This window comes from Apium graveolens, chromosome 4, assembly GCF_009905375.1.
Source record: "Apium graveolens cultivar Ventura chromosome 4, ASM990537v1, whole genome shotgun sequence".
NCBI classification, from domain to species: Eukaryota; Viridiplantae; Streptophyta; class Magnoliopsida; order Apiales; family Apiaceae; genus Apium; species Apium graveolens.
Window position 1 is genome coordinate 300,633,200 of NC_133650.1, and position 16,225 is coordinate 300,649,424.

The 16,225-nt window shown below is 34.9% G+C and overlaps 3 protein-coding genes across 4 annotated transcripts in view; 2 read left to right on the forward strand and 1 right to left on the reverse strand.

Annotated features, from left to right (window-relative positions):
- The first annotated feature begins 818 nt into the window (after positions 1–818).
- Positions 819–4,220, forward strand: LOC141721393 (uncharacterized). Of its 2 annotated transcripts, none has more exons than XM_074524313.1 (7): positions 819–993; positions 1,214–1,299; positions 2,185–2,331; positions 2,420–2,528; positions 2,801–2,933; positions 3,046–3,313; positions 3,911–4,220. In XM_074524313.1, the coding sequence occupies exons 1-7, from the start codon at positions 882–884 to the stop codon at positions 4,007–4,009; spliced, it is 954 nt and encodes a 317-aa protein (XP_074380414.1). In that variant the 5' UTR covers positions 819–881; the 3' UTR covers positions 4,010–4,220. The 2 variants fall into 2 exon arrangements, with proteins under 2 accessions (XP_074380414.1, XP_074380415.1); XM_074524314.1 differs by having other exon boundaries at positions 821–993; positions 2,810–2,933.
- Positions 4,221–4,303: 83 nt separating this feature from the next.
- Positions 4,304–5,371, reverse strand: LOC141717254 (mavicyanin-like). Its single transcript, XM_074519347.1, has 2 exons — positions 5,094–5,371; positions 4,304–4,855 (listed from the first exon to the last, which is right to left on the reverse strand). Exons 1-2 carry the CDS (start codon positions 5,290–5,292, stop codon positions 4,578–4,580), a joined length of 477 nt encoding a protein of 158 aa, XP_074375448.1. The 5' UTR covers positions 5,293–5,371; the 3' UTR covers positions 4,304–4,577.
- Positions 5,372–6,925: 1,554 nt separating this feature from the next.
- Positions 6,926–16,225, forward strand: part of LOC141719937 (uncharacterized) — a 109,551-nt gene continuing 100,251 nt past the window's right edge. The window contains exon 1 of the mRNA XM_074522298.1: positions 6,926–7,360. Within this exon, the coding sequence (XP_074378399.1) occupies positions 6,926–7,360 (435 nt within the window). The remainder of the gene's footprint in view (positions 7,361–16,225) is intronic.

Below are 16,225 nucleotides of genomic sequence, written 5' to 3' on the forward strand. Positions count from 1 at the left end.
TAATATTAAAAACTAAAATTATACACAATCACTTGATTTAATCATAATTAGTAAGGCTAAAAATAATTTTTTTTTGAAAAATACCTAAGGCTAAAGATATTTTTACAAATATACTATAATTTTTTTAAAAAAATTGCAAAAATACTTTTTTATTTTCAAAAGTACTATTTTCCTATTTTTTTTACGAATAAATTGTTTAATGCAACTTGATTCAATTAGATGCAACTTTCGACTAATTTATGCCACTCCATGTAACCACAAATGCAACAAAAAAACTCGATACAACTAGTTATATGTCTGCTTGATTTTAGTTGATTCTATATTTTTGCTAAAAAATTTAAAAGATAGTAAAATCACAAAAAAATAAAAAAAAGCTAGTATTTTTGATATTTTTTCTTATTATAATATTAGTTTATAAATATTGTTACGTATTATCTAAGAAAATAAAATATACATTCACATTTTTTATTTATCAATATTAAAATTTGCGCTAAAAAAAGAATTATATTTTAGTTAAAAAGAAAGACGAGCGAAATAGCGAAATAATGAAAATGCTACCCCAAAATTTGATTTAGCTCATACCCACCTCTTCAGGTGAGTTTCTAAACCCTATACCTCAGGGTTTCAAGAATGAGTTTTAAAATAAATTTTTTTTAACCAAACACATGGTATGAGTTTTATCCATTCCAACCCAATACCTCATACCCAAATTTGTTGGTTCACATAAAAGTCATTTGAAAAGTAGCAAGGTTGTAGTTGACTACTTGAACACGACCCTACCTATATAAAATCTAAGAGGAATACGTCCAAGTCCACTGATCATCATGTTTCTTTGGTATAAATACTTGTAAATAAGGAGTTTGTGTTCAGAGTCCGAGTCAATGGATGAGTCTACTACTCTCCTTCCTCCTTTGCTAGCTAATGTTCATGAGATTGACCTCGAAGCAGGTTGTCCGGTTCATATTCAGTGTCGAATTTGCCTTGATACTCAAGGTACTTACATGCCCGTGTCTGTCATGTCTTTTCTAACAGTTTCCGGGTTTTTTTAGTTTACAGCTCAGATTGATAATTTGACTTTCTTAACAGAATAGAAAGAAGAAGATAAATTGTCTTCCAAAAAAATTGTCATATTTTATCAGGGGAATTTTTATTATTCTGCTGCTTGGCTGTTAGATTATGCTATCTTATTTTTTGTTTATGTCATCCCTATCAGGTGGGGATTTTATCGCTCCTTGCAAGTGCAAAGGGACTTCAAAGTATGTTCACCGAGATTGTCTAGATCATTGGCGTGCCGTCAAGGTACGTCCTATCCTGAATTATATGTGTAATAAGCTAAGGTCACACATCCTAGGGCTGATTGATAGTTTATGTTCCTTTACACAAAGGTTGTGCTTTGATATTTTGAACTGAGCAACAATTTTGTTGAGGCAAGGAGGGTCTTTAAAGAGGTTCCCTATTCCTTATGATGATTCAACCCAGGATGTTGTCATGGCACCTTTACCACTAGGTTATCCCCTGACCCGAGAACAACATTTTATCTAAAATAATTTTCCTGCCCTTTAGCAGCCTTAATATCCTTTTTTACATTCTAAGGTCTTGTACTTATATGTTGTAATTTGATTACCCGGAAGCATTTGAATTTACCAATCCAAATCCTCCAGATCATATTCAATGAAATTTTTTAAAATTAGGATTTTCATTAACAATGTACCCAATGTATTGTTAGACTAACAAAGTAAACCTAATATATAGGAGCCATATGTAGCTGGCAAAGGCCTATTTCAATTTTTACATGATGATATTAAGTTGAATCAACACTTTTGTGTCATATAATCTGTTTTTCTTAGTTTTCTAGTTTCGCAATACTTCTATTATTTTTCCTATGTTTTTTGTTGTAGAAGAGTTCATAGAAATATAGTTCTCCATTCTGGCCTCTGGGTGCTAATGTTAAAGGCAGAGTGTTGGTTTGGTTATATGCTATTGATATCTTCATCTTTTCTCTGCTAAAAGTTTTGTATTTTTAAGAACTTCCATGTAAAATTAAGAAAATTATTAATGTGTCACTCAGTGAAGGTTTTCCATACTATATATGTTGATATAGAACAAAGCTGTCTTTTGACTTTCGTAACTGTTGCTTTTCTCGTATATAGTTGTGGTATAATCACACCATTGACGATTCTGCAGGAAGGATTTGCGTTTGCTCATTGCACAACATGCAAGAGTCCCTATCGCTTGAGACTCAATATTCTTGCTGATAGGAAATGGCGAACCCTGAAATTTAGATTCTTTGTGACTAGAGACATTTTGTTTATCTTTCTCTCTGTTCAGCTTGTAGGTCCTTTTCTCTGTTTATGTAGTTATAAGAATGATTTTTGTCGCTTCTATGACAGTCTGATCATATGTCTTGTTTTCTTTACAGGTGATTTTTTTATTGGCTTATTTGGTGTATGTCGTCGATAGTTACCAGAAGTTCTGGCTCCGTCTTGCATGGGGATCTGAAAGTGCAGCTAGTTTCTACTATATATGTGGTTATGGATCTAAAAACTTGATATAATCAATTGTAACTGTTAGTAGTGTGCCAGTACATTCTTTTTCACAAGGGCTTCTTAAATTCGCCTTTGTTTATTTGTCACGATTTCCTTGTCAAGGCTATTTTTAAATAAAAAAAATGAAATAACTAGTTAGTTTTAAGATAGTCTTGACTCCAAGATCTGGCTGCTATGTCCTTATCAATAGCCGGCACCTGTAACTTTAAAAAATTTCTTTGTTAGTAACTTTAAGTTGACGCGGTTATTCTTAGCATGTGCAGGAGCACTATTGTTTTTTGCACTTGTGGGACTGTCTGGATGCTTAATAGCTTGGTATGATCCAAGTGTGCAAGATGATCTGGCTCAGCCATGTAAAGAACTATGCCTTTGTTGCTGCCAGAGTGGGTGTGTAATATATCTCTTTGGAAGTATAGTAGGAACATACAGAACTAATTTTACTTTCTGCGACTAAAGATATATTTGATAATTTTATATTTCATATTTATCATCTGTACAGGATCTGTGTTGAGCCTGTCAACTGCCATTTGCCTGGTCCCCTTTGTACATGGACTGACTCTGGCTGCACTACATGCTTCGAAAGTGAATGTGATTGCTCGAGAGGTGCTGGTGAATGTGGGTTACCATTATTATTTACAATGGCTTTGATTGTGCTGGTTCTATTTACGGTGATAGGTATATTCTACAGCATATTGGTGGCTACAATGGTTGGACAAAGAATTTGGCAGCGACACTATCATATATTGGCAAAAATGTCGCTAACAAAAGTGAGTAAATTTCTAACATGCATTTTACTAGATTTGTAACTTATCAAAAGATTTCACAAGAAGAAATTATACTTGCCAAGGGGAAAAACATTTAAAGAAAAAAAATTAAAAAAAATTTCATAGAAGAAGCAAAAAGCCAGCACACTCTTGTTGGAAATATAATCAACTCCTCTTTATATTAGTACAAGTGGCAGTTTGACATGCCATTACTTCCCGACATTCTTCTGAGTGAAGAACTGAGGATATCTGGTTCGCAAGCCTGGCGTTGCTGGTAATTCTCCTGCGTAGAAAAGAATTTCAGAATTTTCTGGTTCAGTAGTACTACTTCAACTGTGTCTTGCACTTGCAAATGAAGAAGTCTTTGCAGGAGAAATCATATTACAAGCACTTCTCTTAATCTTCCTCAGTTATTATGTTTAGATGCTCTATTTCTTTAGTTGGAAGTGAATGCAGAATGCTTTTTGTTTTTAATTGAAGCCATTTTACAGGACTTCTACCAAATTTGTTGCTTGTCTATTTCATCTGTTACTATAATACCATAGGATTATATACTGTTTCATAAAGTTTGTTCCTAAACTGTGCCATTTGCTCGATCAGGAATATATAGTCGAAGATGCTTATGATGAAACGAGTGGATCTCCAGCACCTCTCCCTCCTGAGCATGTTCTACAACTGGAAACACTAGGTCTCCTATGAAAAAGAATATCCGCTACACTGTGTATATATTTGTAATTACAAAGAATGTCATATAATTGTGACCGGACTTGGTGTGCATTGATGAATGATGATATATCAAATAGTGGATAACATTTGTTTTGAGTTAATGTATATGAATTTTCATTAGTAAACTAACACAATGAATGATTGCACTGAGATATGCAAGGTAGCAACAACTTCAGCTGCTTGATTTTGTAATTTACCTTACTAATGAACCAAATTTGATAAAAACATTTGATAAAAACTACTACTATGCAAATTTGACTACACGATAAAAACATTTTCAAAGAGAAGGGGGCTTTTTCAATCTGATAGTGCCCTGACAGTGCCCTACTTGATGATTCCAAGACAATTGACGTATCTTAAGCATCAAGCTAATCACTTCACATCAAGTTTCGGTAAGGATACTGGTGTTTCTGTGGTATGAAAATGTACTATGTTAGATACAGATATCCAATAAGGAAACATGAACACAAATGATATGGCAACTAAAAAGTACTCCATATATAACACAAGAGCGAAATGAGATGAAGGCTCTGATAGCTGATTAATCCTGCAAAAAAGGCTCCAACACGAGAGGAGATGGTGTTGGAGAAGATGGAGAAGCAGCCGGGGGAGGTGGAGATTTGACAACGGAAACCATTAGCTTTTGGCCAAGAGAACAATAGTTCAATACAGTGCAGACATAATAAAAGACACCCTGCTCCATGAGACGAACACTTGCTGGACTATGGTAAACGTTGAAAGCTTGATCTGCGGTGCAGTCCTTAAACTCTCGCCCCGACACTTGAAACAAGTTGTGAAGCTCTGGATCATAGTCGAACACTGCACTTATTTGTCAAGTATAGAAATCACTCAATATATAATTTAATAAAACCTTGATTCAGTCCAGCCCAATATACAACTTTACTAGACTGTTTGAGAGCAAAGGGATGTTCAGACAATATCTCACTCGCTCTCTTTACGCGATACAGGGAGTTTATTAAATTTTTGTCACATACAAGAATAAACCACAACTATACGAAACATTTGGAGATTAAAGTTGAAGGTACGAGGAACATACAGAGAGTATCGCCGACAACAAAAGCGTGAGAGGAAGACCAATTGGTGTAGAAGTCGTTGGTAAGAGGTATAGACCACTTGTAGTCCTCTCCTCCTACTAAGTACTGTGCGCCATTTGAATGATCTGGATAGTAAATTAGTACTACTACTACTATGATGTACACATATACATGGAATGAATCCTTAAATTTAACAGCCATTGCAGTTATCAATATGCATAAAGTATACAAAGTTTTGCACTTTCTGTTGTTATGAGAAATGATGAGGCGACGGTTATGAGAAAACACGTAGAGGAAGAGATGATGGCCTATCCTCCCAGGTTGAGTTTTTATAGGCAATCAGGAGTCATAGAATTACAGCCAATCAGAAGTCAATAAATGAAGTAATAAAATTTTGTCTACTATATCAAAAATTAGATAATTTAAAATAAGTTCTATATAACATTTTATAATATACCTTTGAATTAAAAAAATTATTTTTTTAAACCGAGTAAACAAAAGTATTAATTATAAATTATAATAAAAAACGTGAAGGTAAGTAATCAAGTAATTACTTGACTAATATTATTTATGACTTAAAATAATTAGTATTAATTGATATAGATAATAATTAGTATTAAAAAGTAGACAATTTTTTCTTCGTTTTTCCTAAATAAAATATTATACAGTTTCAACCAATGATATAAGAGAAAATAATGAAAACACATTTCACAATATAATTTCAACACAATAAACTAATAAAATGAAAATTTGTATTAATTGTAAAATGTAAAATTTAGGTTGAGTTTTTATAGGCAATCAAGTTCAGAGAATTTTAGCCAATCAGAAGTAAATAAATTCTTAAATAGTTAAGCACTGGTTTAAAATAATAATGTTTTGTCTATTATAGGCCGATCTAAAACTAGATAATTTAAAATAAGTTTTATATAACATTTTATAATATACCTTTGAATAAAATATTTTTTTTGAAACTGAGTAAACAAAAGTATTAATTATAATTTATAATAAAAAATGTGAAGGTAAGTAATCAAGTAATTACTTGACTAATATTATCTATGACTTAAAATAATTAGTATTAATTGATATTGAAAATAATTAGTATTAAGAAGTAGACAATTTCTTCTTCTTTTTTCCTAAATAAAATATTATATAGTTTCAACTTTCAACCAATGATACAAGAGAAAATAATGAAAACAATGCTGGAAGCTAATTCATGAACCTCTGTCGCTTTTGGCTAGAAAGTTAAAAGCTAAGTTTTATCTGAATACAAGTTTTCTGCAAGCAGATAGGAAAGGTGGAGCAAGCTACACTTGGTTTGGAATATGGGAGGCTGAGGAGGAGATGAAAAAGGGTTTGAGATGGGTTGTGGGGGATGGAAAGTCGATCCGAGTTGTGCATGATCGTTGGCTTCGTACAAAAAATGATTATTGTGTTAACATAAATGAAGTCAGAGGGGATGCAAGTTCTCTAAAAGTCTGTGATCTTTTTCAAGAGAACAAGAAAGAGTGGGATTTGAGTAAACTGAGATCCTACTTTAGCAGTGAAGATGTCGATGCAATTTTGAAGACCAGAATTCCACAAAGGTATACTGAAGACAGATTGGCCTGGATCCATTCAAAGAATGGAAAGTATACAGTGAAGGCTGGTTATTATCAATGGTGTCAAAATCAAGCAGCTGTTGAAAGTATTTAGAGATCTAAAGGGTGGAGTAAAATCTGGAGTCTAAACATCCCTCATAAAATCAGGGAGTTCTTATGGAGATTTTGTCGTAATATTCTTCCAATCAGGATATTGTTGAGAGGAAGGTGGGGTGCTATTTCCCATTACATGTGCAATGTGTGTTGGGGAGATTGAGCACTTGAGACATCTGTTTTTTGAGTGTAGTTTTGCAAAGGAGTGCTGGCTGAAGCTGGGTATCAATGTAGACAGCTGGGATATCGAGATTAGCCATGAATGGCTTCTGCAAAAGCTGGCTACTGGCTCTAAGGAGGAGACTCTCAAAATTGTGACTGTCTTGTGGGGTGTGTGGTTTACAAGGAATAAAAGGATTTTTGAGAATAAAGTTATGACTCCGGATTTTGTAATGGCATGGAGTAGAAGACAGATAGTTGAGTGGCAAGAAGCAAACAGAAAGGTTCAAGATATTGATACAAGAATTGCAGAGAATCGAGAGGCTGAAAACATATGGCAAACTCCGACAAAAGGGTGTTTAAAAATCAATGTTGATGCTTCTTTCGTGGAAGGGCAGGATTATTATTTAATAGGGATGGTTCCGAGGAATCACCTTGGCCAGTACCTTCTGGGAAGGACGAGTCGATCGATAGGCTTGTTGGAAAATATGGGTATAAGTCCCATATTGGTAAGTCATATTTTTGAGCATTATGACTAAAAGATGTGTGAGATATGATGATATTCTCTTAATAATGGAAATTATTATTTTCCATTAGAATTTGGCTCAAATATTATGGCATAAATTAATTTGATTTTGTTTCAGATTAATTGATATGGTGTATGTCTTAATCTGATTCTGTTTCAGATTATTTATGGAATAGAGTAGCTTGCAAGTATTACACCGATTCCATAATTAATGATATTTAATTATGGAAAAGAGTAGCGCACAAGTCTATCTACACCTATATAAACACCTCTAAGGCGTTAGGGTTAGACACACCAAAACATATTTGCCTCTAAACACAAATCTCTCTCTCTCGGTGATAGTTTCGTGCTCGTTCAAGCTCGCTGAAGGTGCTCGTTATCCGTAACGCCGCCGCTACCTCGTTTTATCCTGGGAGGCTATCGACTCGCACATACGGTGAGAGGCGAAATAGCTTTAAGGAGACAGTTTCAACTGGACTCGAGGATCTCTCTTCTGTTTATATCTTTTCTTCCTCCGTTTGATCTCGTTTACTCACGCACACACTTGTTTGATTATTTGTATTAATCGCAGATTGTTTTAACAATCTTAAAGCTATTTTTTTTTATATACATCTGTGACTGATACATCTGTATCTGCTTGTTTTGTTGAGTAACAGATCGATGGAGAACCAAACTGTGAACGATTCGATGAACATGACGGCTGATCCCAACGCACAGATCACTGGATCTGATGGGGTTCACCAGCAGCCAATTAACCCTAACGCACGGATCGTACGGTCTGATGGGGGTCAAACGCCTGTTGGACATGTGCCTTCGGAACATGTGCCTGTGGGACACACTGTCATTGGACAGTTTAGTGTTCCTCTTGGACAGATATCGGCAGGATTCACTCCTCCGATCATACCTGCGGTGCCTACTGGTGTGCATACACCTGTAGTACAGACGCACGTACCATCTGTTCCACCCGTGGTGCCTGCTGCACCTGTTATGCCAACTGTGCCTGCTGCACATGCTGAAAAACCTGAGAAGTTCAACGGAACGAACTTCAAACGTTGGCAACAAAAGATGCACTTTTATCTGACCACGTTGCATATGGATCGCTTCCTTAAGGAAGAACCACCGTTGCTCACTACTGAGAGTAACATGCAGACTGTGTATGCTGCTGATGCTTGGAAGCACTCCGACTACATCTGTCGGAACTATGTGTTAAATTGTTTGTCTGACTCGTTGTATAACGTATACAGCGCGAAGCCAACAGCTAAGGTCTTATGGGAGTCACTTGACCATAAGTATAAAACCGAGGATGCTGGGGCAAAGAAGTGGATTGTTGGCCGCTTTCTTGATTATAAGATGGCAGACTCTAAGACTGTGGTCAGTCAGGTGCAGGAACTGCAGGTGATCATTCATGACATTCATGCTGAGGGAATGGTCATAAGTGAGTCTTTCCAAGTTGCTGCTGTTATTGAAAAGCTTCCACCTGGATGGAAAGATTTCAAGAACTACCTTAAGCACAAGCGAAAGGAGATGTCTATGGAGGATCTTATTGTTAGACTTCGTATTGAAGAAGACAACAGAGGGTCCGAGAAGAAAGTTAACGTTGCCACTGAGAAGGCAAACATGGTGGAGCATGCTCAAAGCTCCAAGCCCAAGAAGGCTAATTCTGGTAAAGGGGCAAAGCTGGCACCCAAGGGAGGGATTTCGAAGTCGAAATTTCAAGGGAAGTGCTACAACTGTGATAAAGTTGGTCATAGGTCTTCTGACTGCAAGAAGCCCAAGAAGCCCAACAAGAAGAAAGAAGCAAACATGGTAGAGAATATCTCCAAGGAGATGGGTGACATAGACCTCTGTGCTACGGTCTCTGAAGTGAACCTGGTCGGTTCTAATCCACGTGAATGGTGGATTGATACTGGTGCTACTAGGCATGTTTGCTCAGACAAGGCGGTTTTCTCTAGCCTCAAAGCTTCCGATGCTGGTGAGAAGCTCTACATGGGGAATTCAGCAACTTCTACCATTGAGGGTGAAGGCACGGTGATCCTGAAGATGACCTCTGGGAAGAATCTGACTTTGAAGAATGTACTTTATGTGCCTGATATTCGCAAGAACCTTGTGTCTGGTTCTCTGTTGAATAAGCATGGCTTTCGCATTGTAATAGAGTCAGATAAAGTTATTTTGTCTAAGAGTGGTATGTTTGTAGGCAAGGGTTATTTAACTGATGGGCTTTTTAAGCTCAATGTAATGTCCGTTAAGGACGATAATGAAATGAAGAATTCTTCTGCTTACTTGCTTGAGTCTCCTAATTTATGGCATGCTAGATTAGGACATGTAAATTATGACACTTTACGACGTTTAAGTGCAAAAGAATACATACCTAAACTTACTATCGATTCAAAACATAAGTGTGAGACTTGTGTTGAGGCAAAATTAACGAGATCATCATTTAAACGTGTGGAAAGGAACACCAAAGTGCTAGACCTAATACATAGCGACATATGTGATTTAAAATTCGCTCCAACAAGAGGAGGAAACAAGTATTTTATTACATTCATTGATGATTGTACAAAATACTGCTATGTATATTTGTTGAAAAGCAAAGACGAAGCTATAGATAAATTTAAAATCTATAAGGAAGAAGTTGAGACACAACAAACTGAGAAAATCAAAACGATACGAAGTGATCGTGGAGGTGAATATGTTGAACCGTTTGGGGAATTCTGTTCACAACATGGTATAATCCATGAGGTCACTGCACCATACTCCCCTCAGTCAAATGGTGTGGCTGAAAGGAAGAATCGCACTCTGAAAGAGATGATGAATGCGATGTTGTTAAGCTCTGGGCTCCCACAATCGATGTGGGGAGAAGCCATCTTAAGCGCAAATAATATTTTAAATATTACGATGCGCAAGAATAAGGATGTAAGTCCTTATGAAATGTGGAAGAAAAAGAAACCAAGTTATCAACACCTGAAAGTGTGGGGGTGCCTTGCAAAGGTACTGATCCCTACACCGAAGAAGGTGAAGATAGGTCCTAAGACTGTGGATTGTGTCTTCATTGGATATCCTCCACACAGCACTGCATATCGGTTTCTTGTTCATGAATCCAAGATTCCTGATATTCAAAAGAATACCATTATGGAATCAAGGAATGCCTCATTTTTTGAGACGATGTTTCCCTGTAATCCAGGAAACCAACAACCTACGACGTCTAAACGATCTCATGAGTCTGTAGATGACGATAATGGGAGTGACGAAAGTGAAGACGAAAATGTGGGGGTAGTGAGAAGGAGCAAAAGACAACGAACGGAGAAATCCTATGGGTCTGATTTTATGACCTATTTGCTCGAAGAAGGTGACCCAAAAACTTATAAGGAGGCGGTTACCTCACCTGATGGGCCTATATGGAAAGAGGCCATCAAGAATGAAGTTGATTCAATTATGCAAAATCATACTTGGGAATTAGTGGACTTGCCAACTGGTTGCAAACCATTAGGTAGCAAGTGGGTTTTCAAGAAGAAGATGAAAACTGATGGCACTATTGATAAGTATAAGGCCAGACTTGTAATTAAAGGATACAAGCAACAAAAAGGCCTTGATTACTTTGATACATATTCTCCTGTAACGAGAATAACGTCCATAAGGATGATGTTTGCTATTGCTGCAATGCGTAATCTAACTGTACATCAAATGGATGTGAAAACAGCTTTCCTAAATGGAGACATAGATGAAGAAATCTATATGGAACAACCTGAAGGGTTTGTTGTCCCAGGACAAGAAAGGAAAGTGTGTAGATTGGTGAAATCATTGTATGGTTTGAAACAAGCGCCTATGAAATGGCATGAAAAATTTGATGAGGTCGTGCTGGCCAATGGTTTCAAAATCAATGAATGTGATAGCTGTGCCTATTACAAGGATAACGAGAACAGCTATGTCAAGGAGAATGACAATGGCTATGTCATGATGACACTATATGTAGATGATCTACTTATTGCTGGAAGCAATGATAAAGTTATCAAATCTACAAAGGACATGTTGAAATCAAGGTTCGACATGAAAGATATGGGACTAGCAAATGTAATTCTGGGAATTCAAATTTCTAGAACATCTGAGGGTCTCGCATTAAGTCAACCACATTATGTTGACAAGATCCTTGAGAAGTTTCTTAAGGATGACTTTGAGAAAGCTAGGACACCTGTGGATATGACTTTGCACCTATCCAAGAACAAAGGTGTAGCTGTTTCCCAATTGGAATACTCGAGGATAATTGGTAGTCTGATGTACCTCATGAGTTGTACAAGACCAGACATTGCATACTCAATTAGCAAGTTAAGTAGGTTTACGAGTAATCCGGGAGCTGATCACTGGAAAGCGATTATAAGGGTACTAAGGTACTTGAGGGGAACTCGAGACTATGGACTGCACTATGACAGATACCCAGCAGTATTAGAAGGATATACTGACGCAAATTGGATATCTAGCAAGAAAGCACTTAAGTCTACGAGCGGCTATGTGTTTACATTAGCTGGAGCGGCAATATCATGGAAATCCTCAAAACAAACGGTGATAACTCATTCCACGATGGAAGCTGAGTTTGTGGCACTAGATAAATACGCCAAAGAGGCTGAATATCTACGTCAGTTTCTGGAGGATATTCCAAGATGGCCAAAGCCTGTAACTGCGATAGGGATTCATTGTGATAGTCAATCCGCTATTGGCAGAGCGCAAAGCACGATGTATAATGGAAAGTCTCGTCATATACGACGACGACACAGTTCCATTAGACAATTGATCTCAACCGGAATTATCACTATTGACTATATACCGTCAAAAGATAATATCGCGGATCCACTAACCAAAGGGTTATCAAAAGAAGTGGTTGAGAAATCATCGAGAGGGATGGGCCTTAAGCCTATTGCTTAACGGCATCATGGTGGACACCCAACCATTGCTGACTGGAGATCCCAAGAACTTGGTTCAATGGGACAACTAAATCATGATGACCAAATCACTGTGGGGGTAACCCCTGGCCTGTTCCTATGATGAGGAAACAGTGAGACCCGTAAGGTACGAGGTTAAGCTTTGAGCTTTTAATGATCTTTGATGAATACATGGAGCTCAGGAGTGAACGCATGGAATTCAGTTGAGTAAACGCGGGTTACTCTATAAGATAAAGATCACCTATGTGGGAGAGAAGTGGGGCCGCTTCAAAGGAGAATTGCGAGGCACAATTCTTTAGAAACTTCTGCAGAACCAGGACGATGTTCCATGGCCAAAATGGACATACTCATGAGAGCTGAACGAGTCAGAAACGATATAGTGATAAGTATATCATCGTTTACATAAACGGTCGAACAGTTCAAGGACAAGCACGTCTACTGTCTACCAGTAAAGTCGGTATGCTTACTCGAGCGAAGGTTCAAGGAGCATTCTCTACCTATCGTATGCTATATCTGATCGAAGAAACTATCACCAAGTCAAACTCCGTGTCTGTCTGTCTGTCTAGTGTGTGCTACTAAGATCACCAATCTCACCCATGTGGGGGATTGTTGGAAAATATGGGTATAAGTCCCATATTGGTAAGTCATATTTTTGAGCATTATGACTAAAAGATGTGTGAGATATGATGATATTCTCTTAATAATGGAAATTATTATTTTCCATTAGAATTTGGCTCAAATATTATGGCATAAATTAATTTGATTTTGTTTCAGATTAATTGATATGGTGTATGTCTTAATCTGATTCTGTTTCAGATTATTTATGGAATAGAGTAGCTTGCAAGTATTACACCGATTCCATAATTAATGATATTTAATTATGGAAAAGAGTAGCGCACAAGTCTATCTACACCTATATAAACACCTCTAAGGCGTTAGGGTTAGACACACCAAAACATATTTGCCTCTAAACACAAATCTCTCTCTCTCGGTGATAGTTTCGTGCTCGTTCAAGCTCGCTGAAGGTGCTCGTTATCCGTAACGCCGCCGCTACCTCGTTTTATCCTGGGAGGCTATCGACTCGCACATACGGTGAGAGGCGAAATAGCTTTAAGGAGACAGTTTCAACTGGACTCGAGGATCTCTCTTCTGTTTATATCTTTTCTTCCTCCGTTTGATCTCGTTTACTCACGCACACACTTGTTTGATTATTTGTATTAATCGCAGATTGTTTTAACACTCACTATCAGTGTTGGAAGCTGAGGTGGCAGGGATAGCAGAAGCTCTGGTTTGGGCTACAGAGGTCATGACTTAAAATGTTTTGATTGAGAGTGACTCTCTTCTGGGAATTAAGGCAGTGCAGCAAGGCCACCAAAACTTACTGGAACTTGGGGATATGATTCAGTTTTGCAGGGATTTGTTGCATTATAATAATAGATTGGTAGTTAGTTTTGTTAGAAACCAAGCCAACAAGGTTGCCCATAAAATGGCAAGAATATCTTGTAAGGTAAATAGTTTCTTGGTGTTCCCTTCTCCTCCAAATCATCTGTTGAAGACAATATTGTCGGAAAGTTTGCTGATTTAATGATAATATCTTTTCTCAAAAAAAAACACAATAGACTTATAAAATGAAAATTTGTATTATTTGTAAAATGTAAAATTTAATTCTAGAAGCATGATTGTCATACATACATATATGGAGGACGGACAATTGATTTTATTATAGAATCTCATCTTATTTTGTATAATTTTATTTTAAAAAATATAAAATTTGATGCCAATATATAATAATAATATTTGAGCATTACAAAAATTTCATCTCTTAAAAATTTGAAAAAATCTTGATTTTAAATTTGATTTTACAGTAAAATAAATTTGAATAACTGTGATTTTATTACATAACCACCTTGAACTATTTAATTAATTTTCAATAATTTTTGTAGCAAAAAATTTGTGAAACTTCATTTTTTGAAGTTAATAATTAAAATTTGTAATTTTTTATCATGAAAAAAATAAAAAATCTACTCAATATATAATAGGAGAACAAAGGATAATATTCATGAGATTAAAAAGTCTCATTGAAAAGACTAAACTACCCGTATTTTTAATATTTATATAAAAGATGTTATATATAATAGGAGAATAAGGGGATAATATTCATGAGATTAAAAAGTCTCATTGAATATTTATATAAAAGATGTTATATATAATAGGAGAACAAGAAGATAATATTCATGAGATTAAAAAGTCTCATTGAAAAAACTAAACTATATGTGTTTTTAATATTTATATAAAAGATGTGGTTTGTGGGAATCTACACATAATATGTAAGTGTGCTAAATGAATATTTTATTTAAATTTAAAGATAGTTACTTGAATTTCGCAGAAAAAGATAGTTACTTGAATATTTGTACAGTTAATTTTAAAGAAATGAAAGATATAAAGTTAGGTATAATACATAAATGCATTATTATTTTATTTATTATTCATTTTTTAGTTTAAAAATATATCTCATATATTTTTAACATGATCCGGCCGAAAAATATCGTCACATTCTACATTTAGTAAATTTAAATTACAAGCTCGGCGAGAATATCTTACCAATAATGTGAATTTTTTTAATATCTTATGTTAATATAAATTAATGTGTTTGAAGTATTTATAGGATCAAGTCAATTGATTATTTATATTAAAATTACTAACTTAACTGGTAAAACATTACTACCTCCGTCCCTCTCATTTCTTTACAGTTTTTTTCACGTGATTTACACGCATTTTAAGGCAACTATAAAATATATTTCTGTAATTTATTTTTAAAATTTTATTGTTTCGTATTAAAGTTTAAACATCATATTTTTATTTAGAAGAAAAAAATTAAAAAAAATTATGCAACTACATTTAATAAGAGCATTAAAGTGCGTGCCGAGCCCCCGTACCCCAATATAAAGAATTGAGAGGGACGGAGGGAATATTATTTTTGGGATTGTTCCCGATTTTAAGAATATTCGAAATTTGATATGAGATTTCACGAGATTTGTTAAAACTACGATGATATATTGAATCGATTTATTTTTCATTTTTCACTTTAAAAAAACTAGTTTTTTAAAAAGAATTCTTTAAGATAAGCAATATTCATTGATCAAGATAATATTGTCCAAATATTTTGAATTATTTTAATATTTTGAATTATTCAAATAAAAGTTATATCTATACTATATTGTAGCATTTGATTCAATGTATTTTATATTATTTAAAGAAAAATATATTTTGTTCATTAATTTGAAGAAATTAACCAGTTCAACTGATATTTATAAAACTTTATCGAATTGAAAAATATTTAATTTTAGAAGAATAGTATACAATGTTATCAAATTATTATACGAAGAAATATTAGAGACGTGATGAAATAAACTTAAAAACGGTTTAAATAACGATATAATTTCAATTTTTCCTTCGAATTCTTGAAAAAAAATCATGAATATCAATAATAAGTCTTAAAAATATATAATTTTTTTATGTTACAACCATGATTGATACTCGGTTGCGTAAAAAATAGATATTGATTGTTTGTGAGTGATAATGTGAATACCATATATAAATTATAGCAATTTATTTATTACATAATTTTAATTTTTGAATAATTATAAATACATGTTATTTAAGTAATCAATTGTCTCACTAAATGTTAATAATGATTATACATGTACATAAATTGGATATTTAGCATATAAATAATTGAAACCATCATAATTCACTTACAAATGTAACATACAATAATTTACATGCTAACACACACACATACATAATTAAATCTTACTTTGTTAACA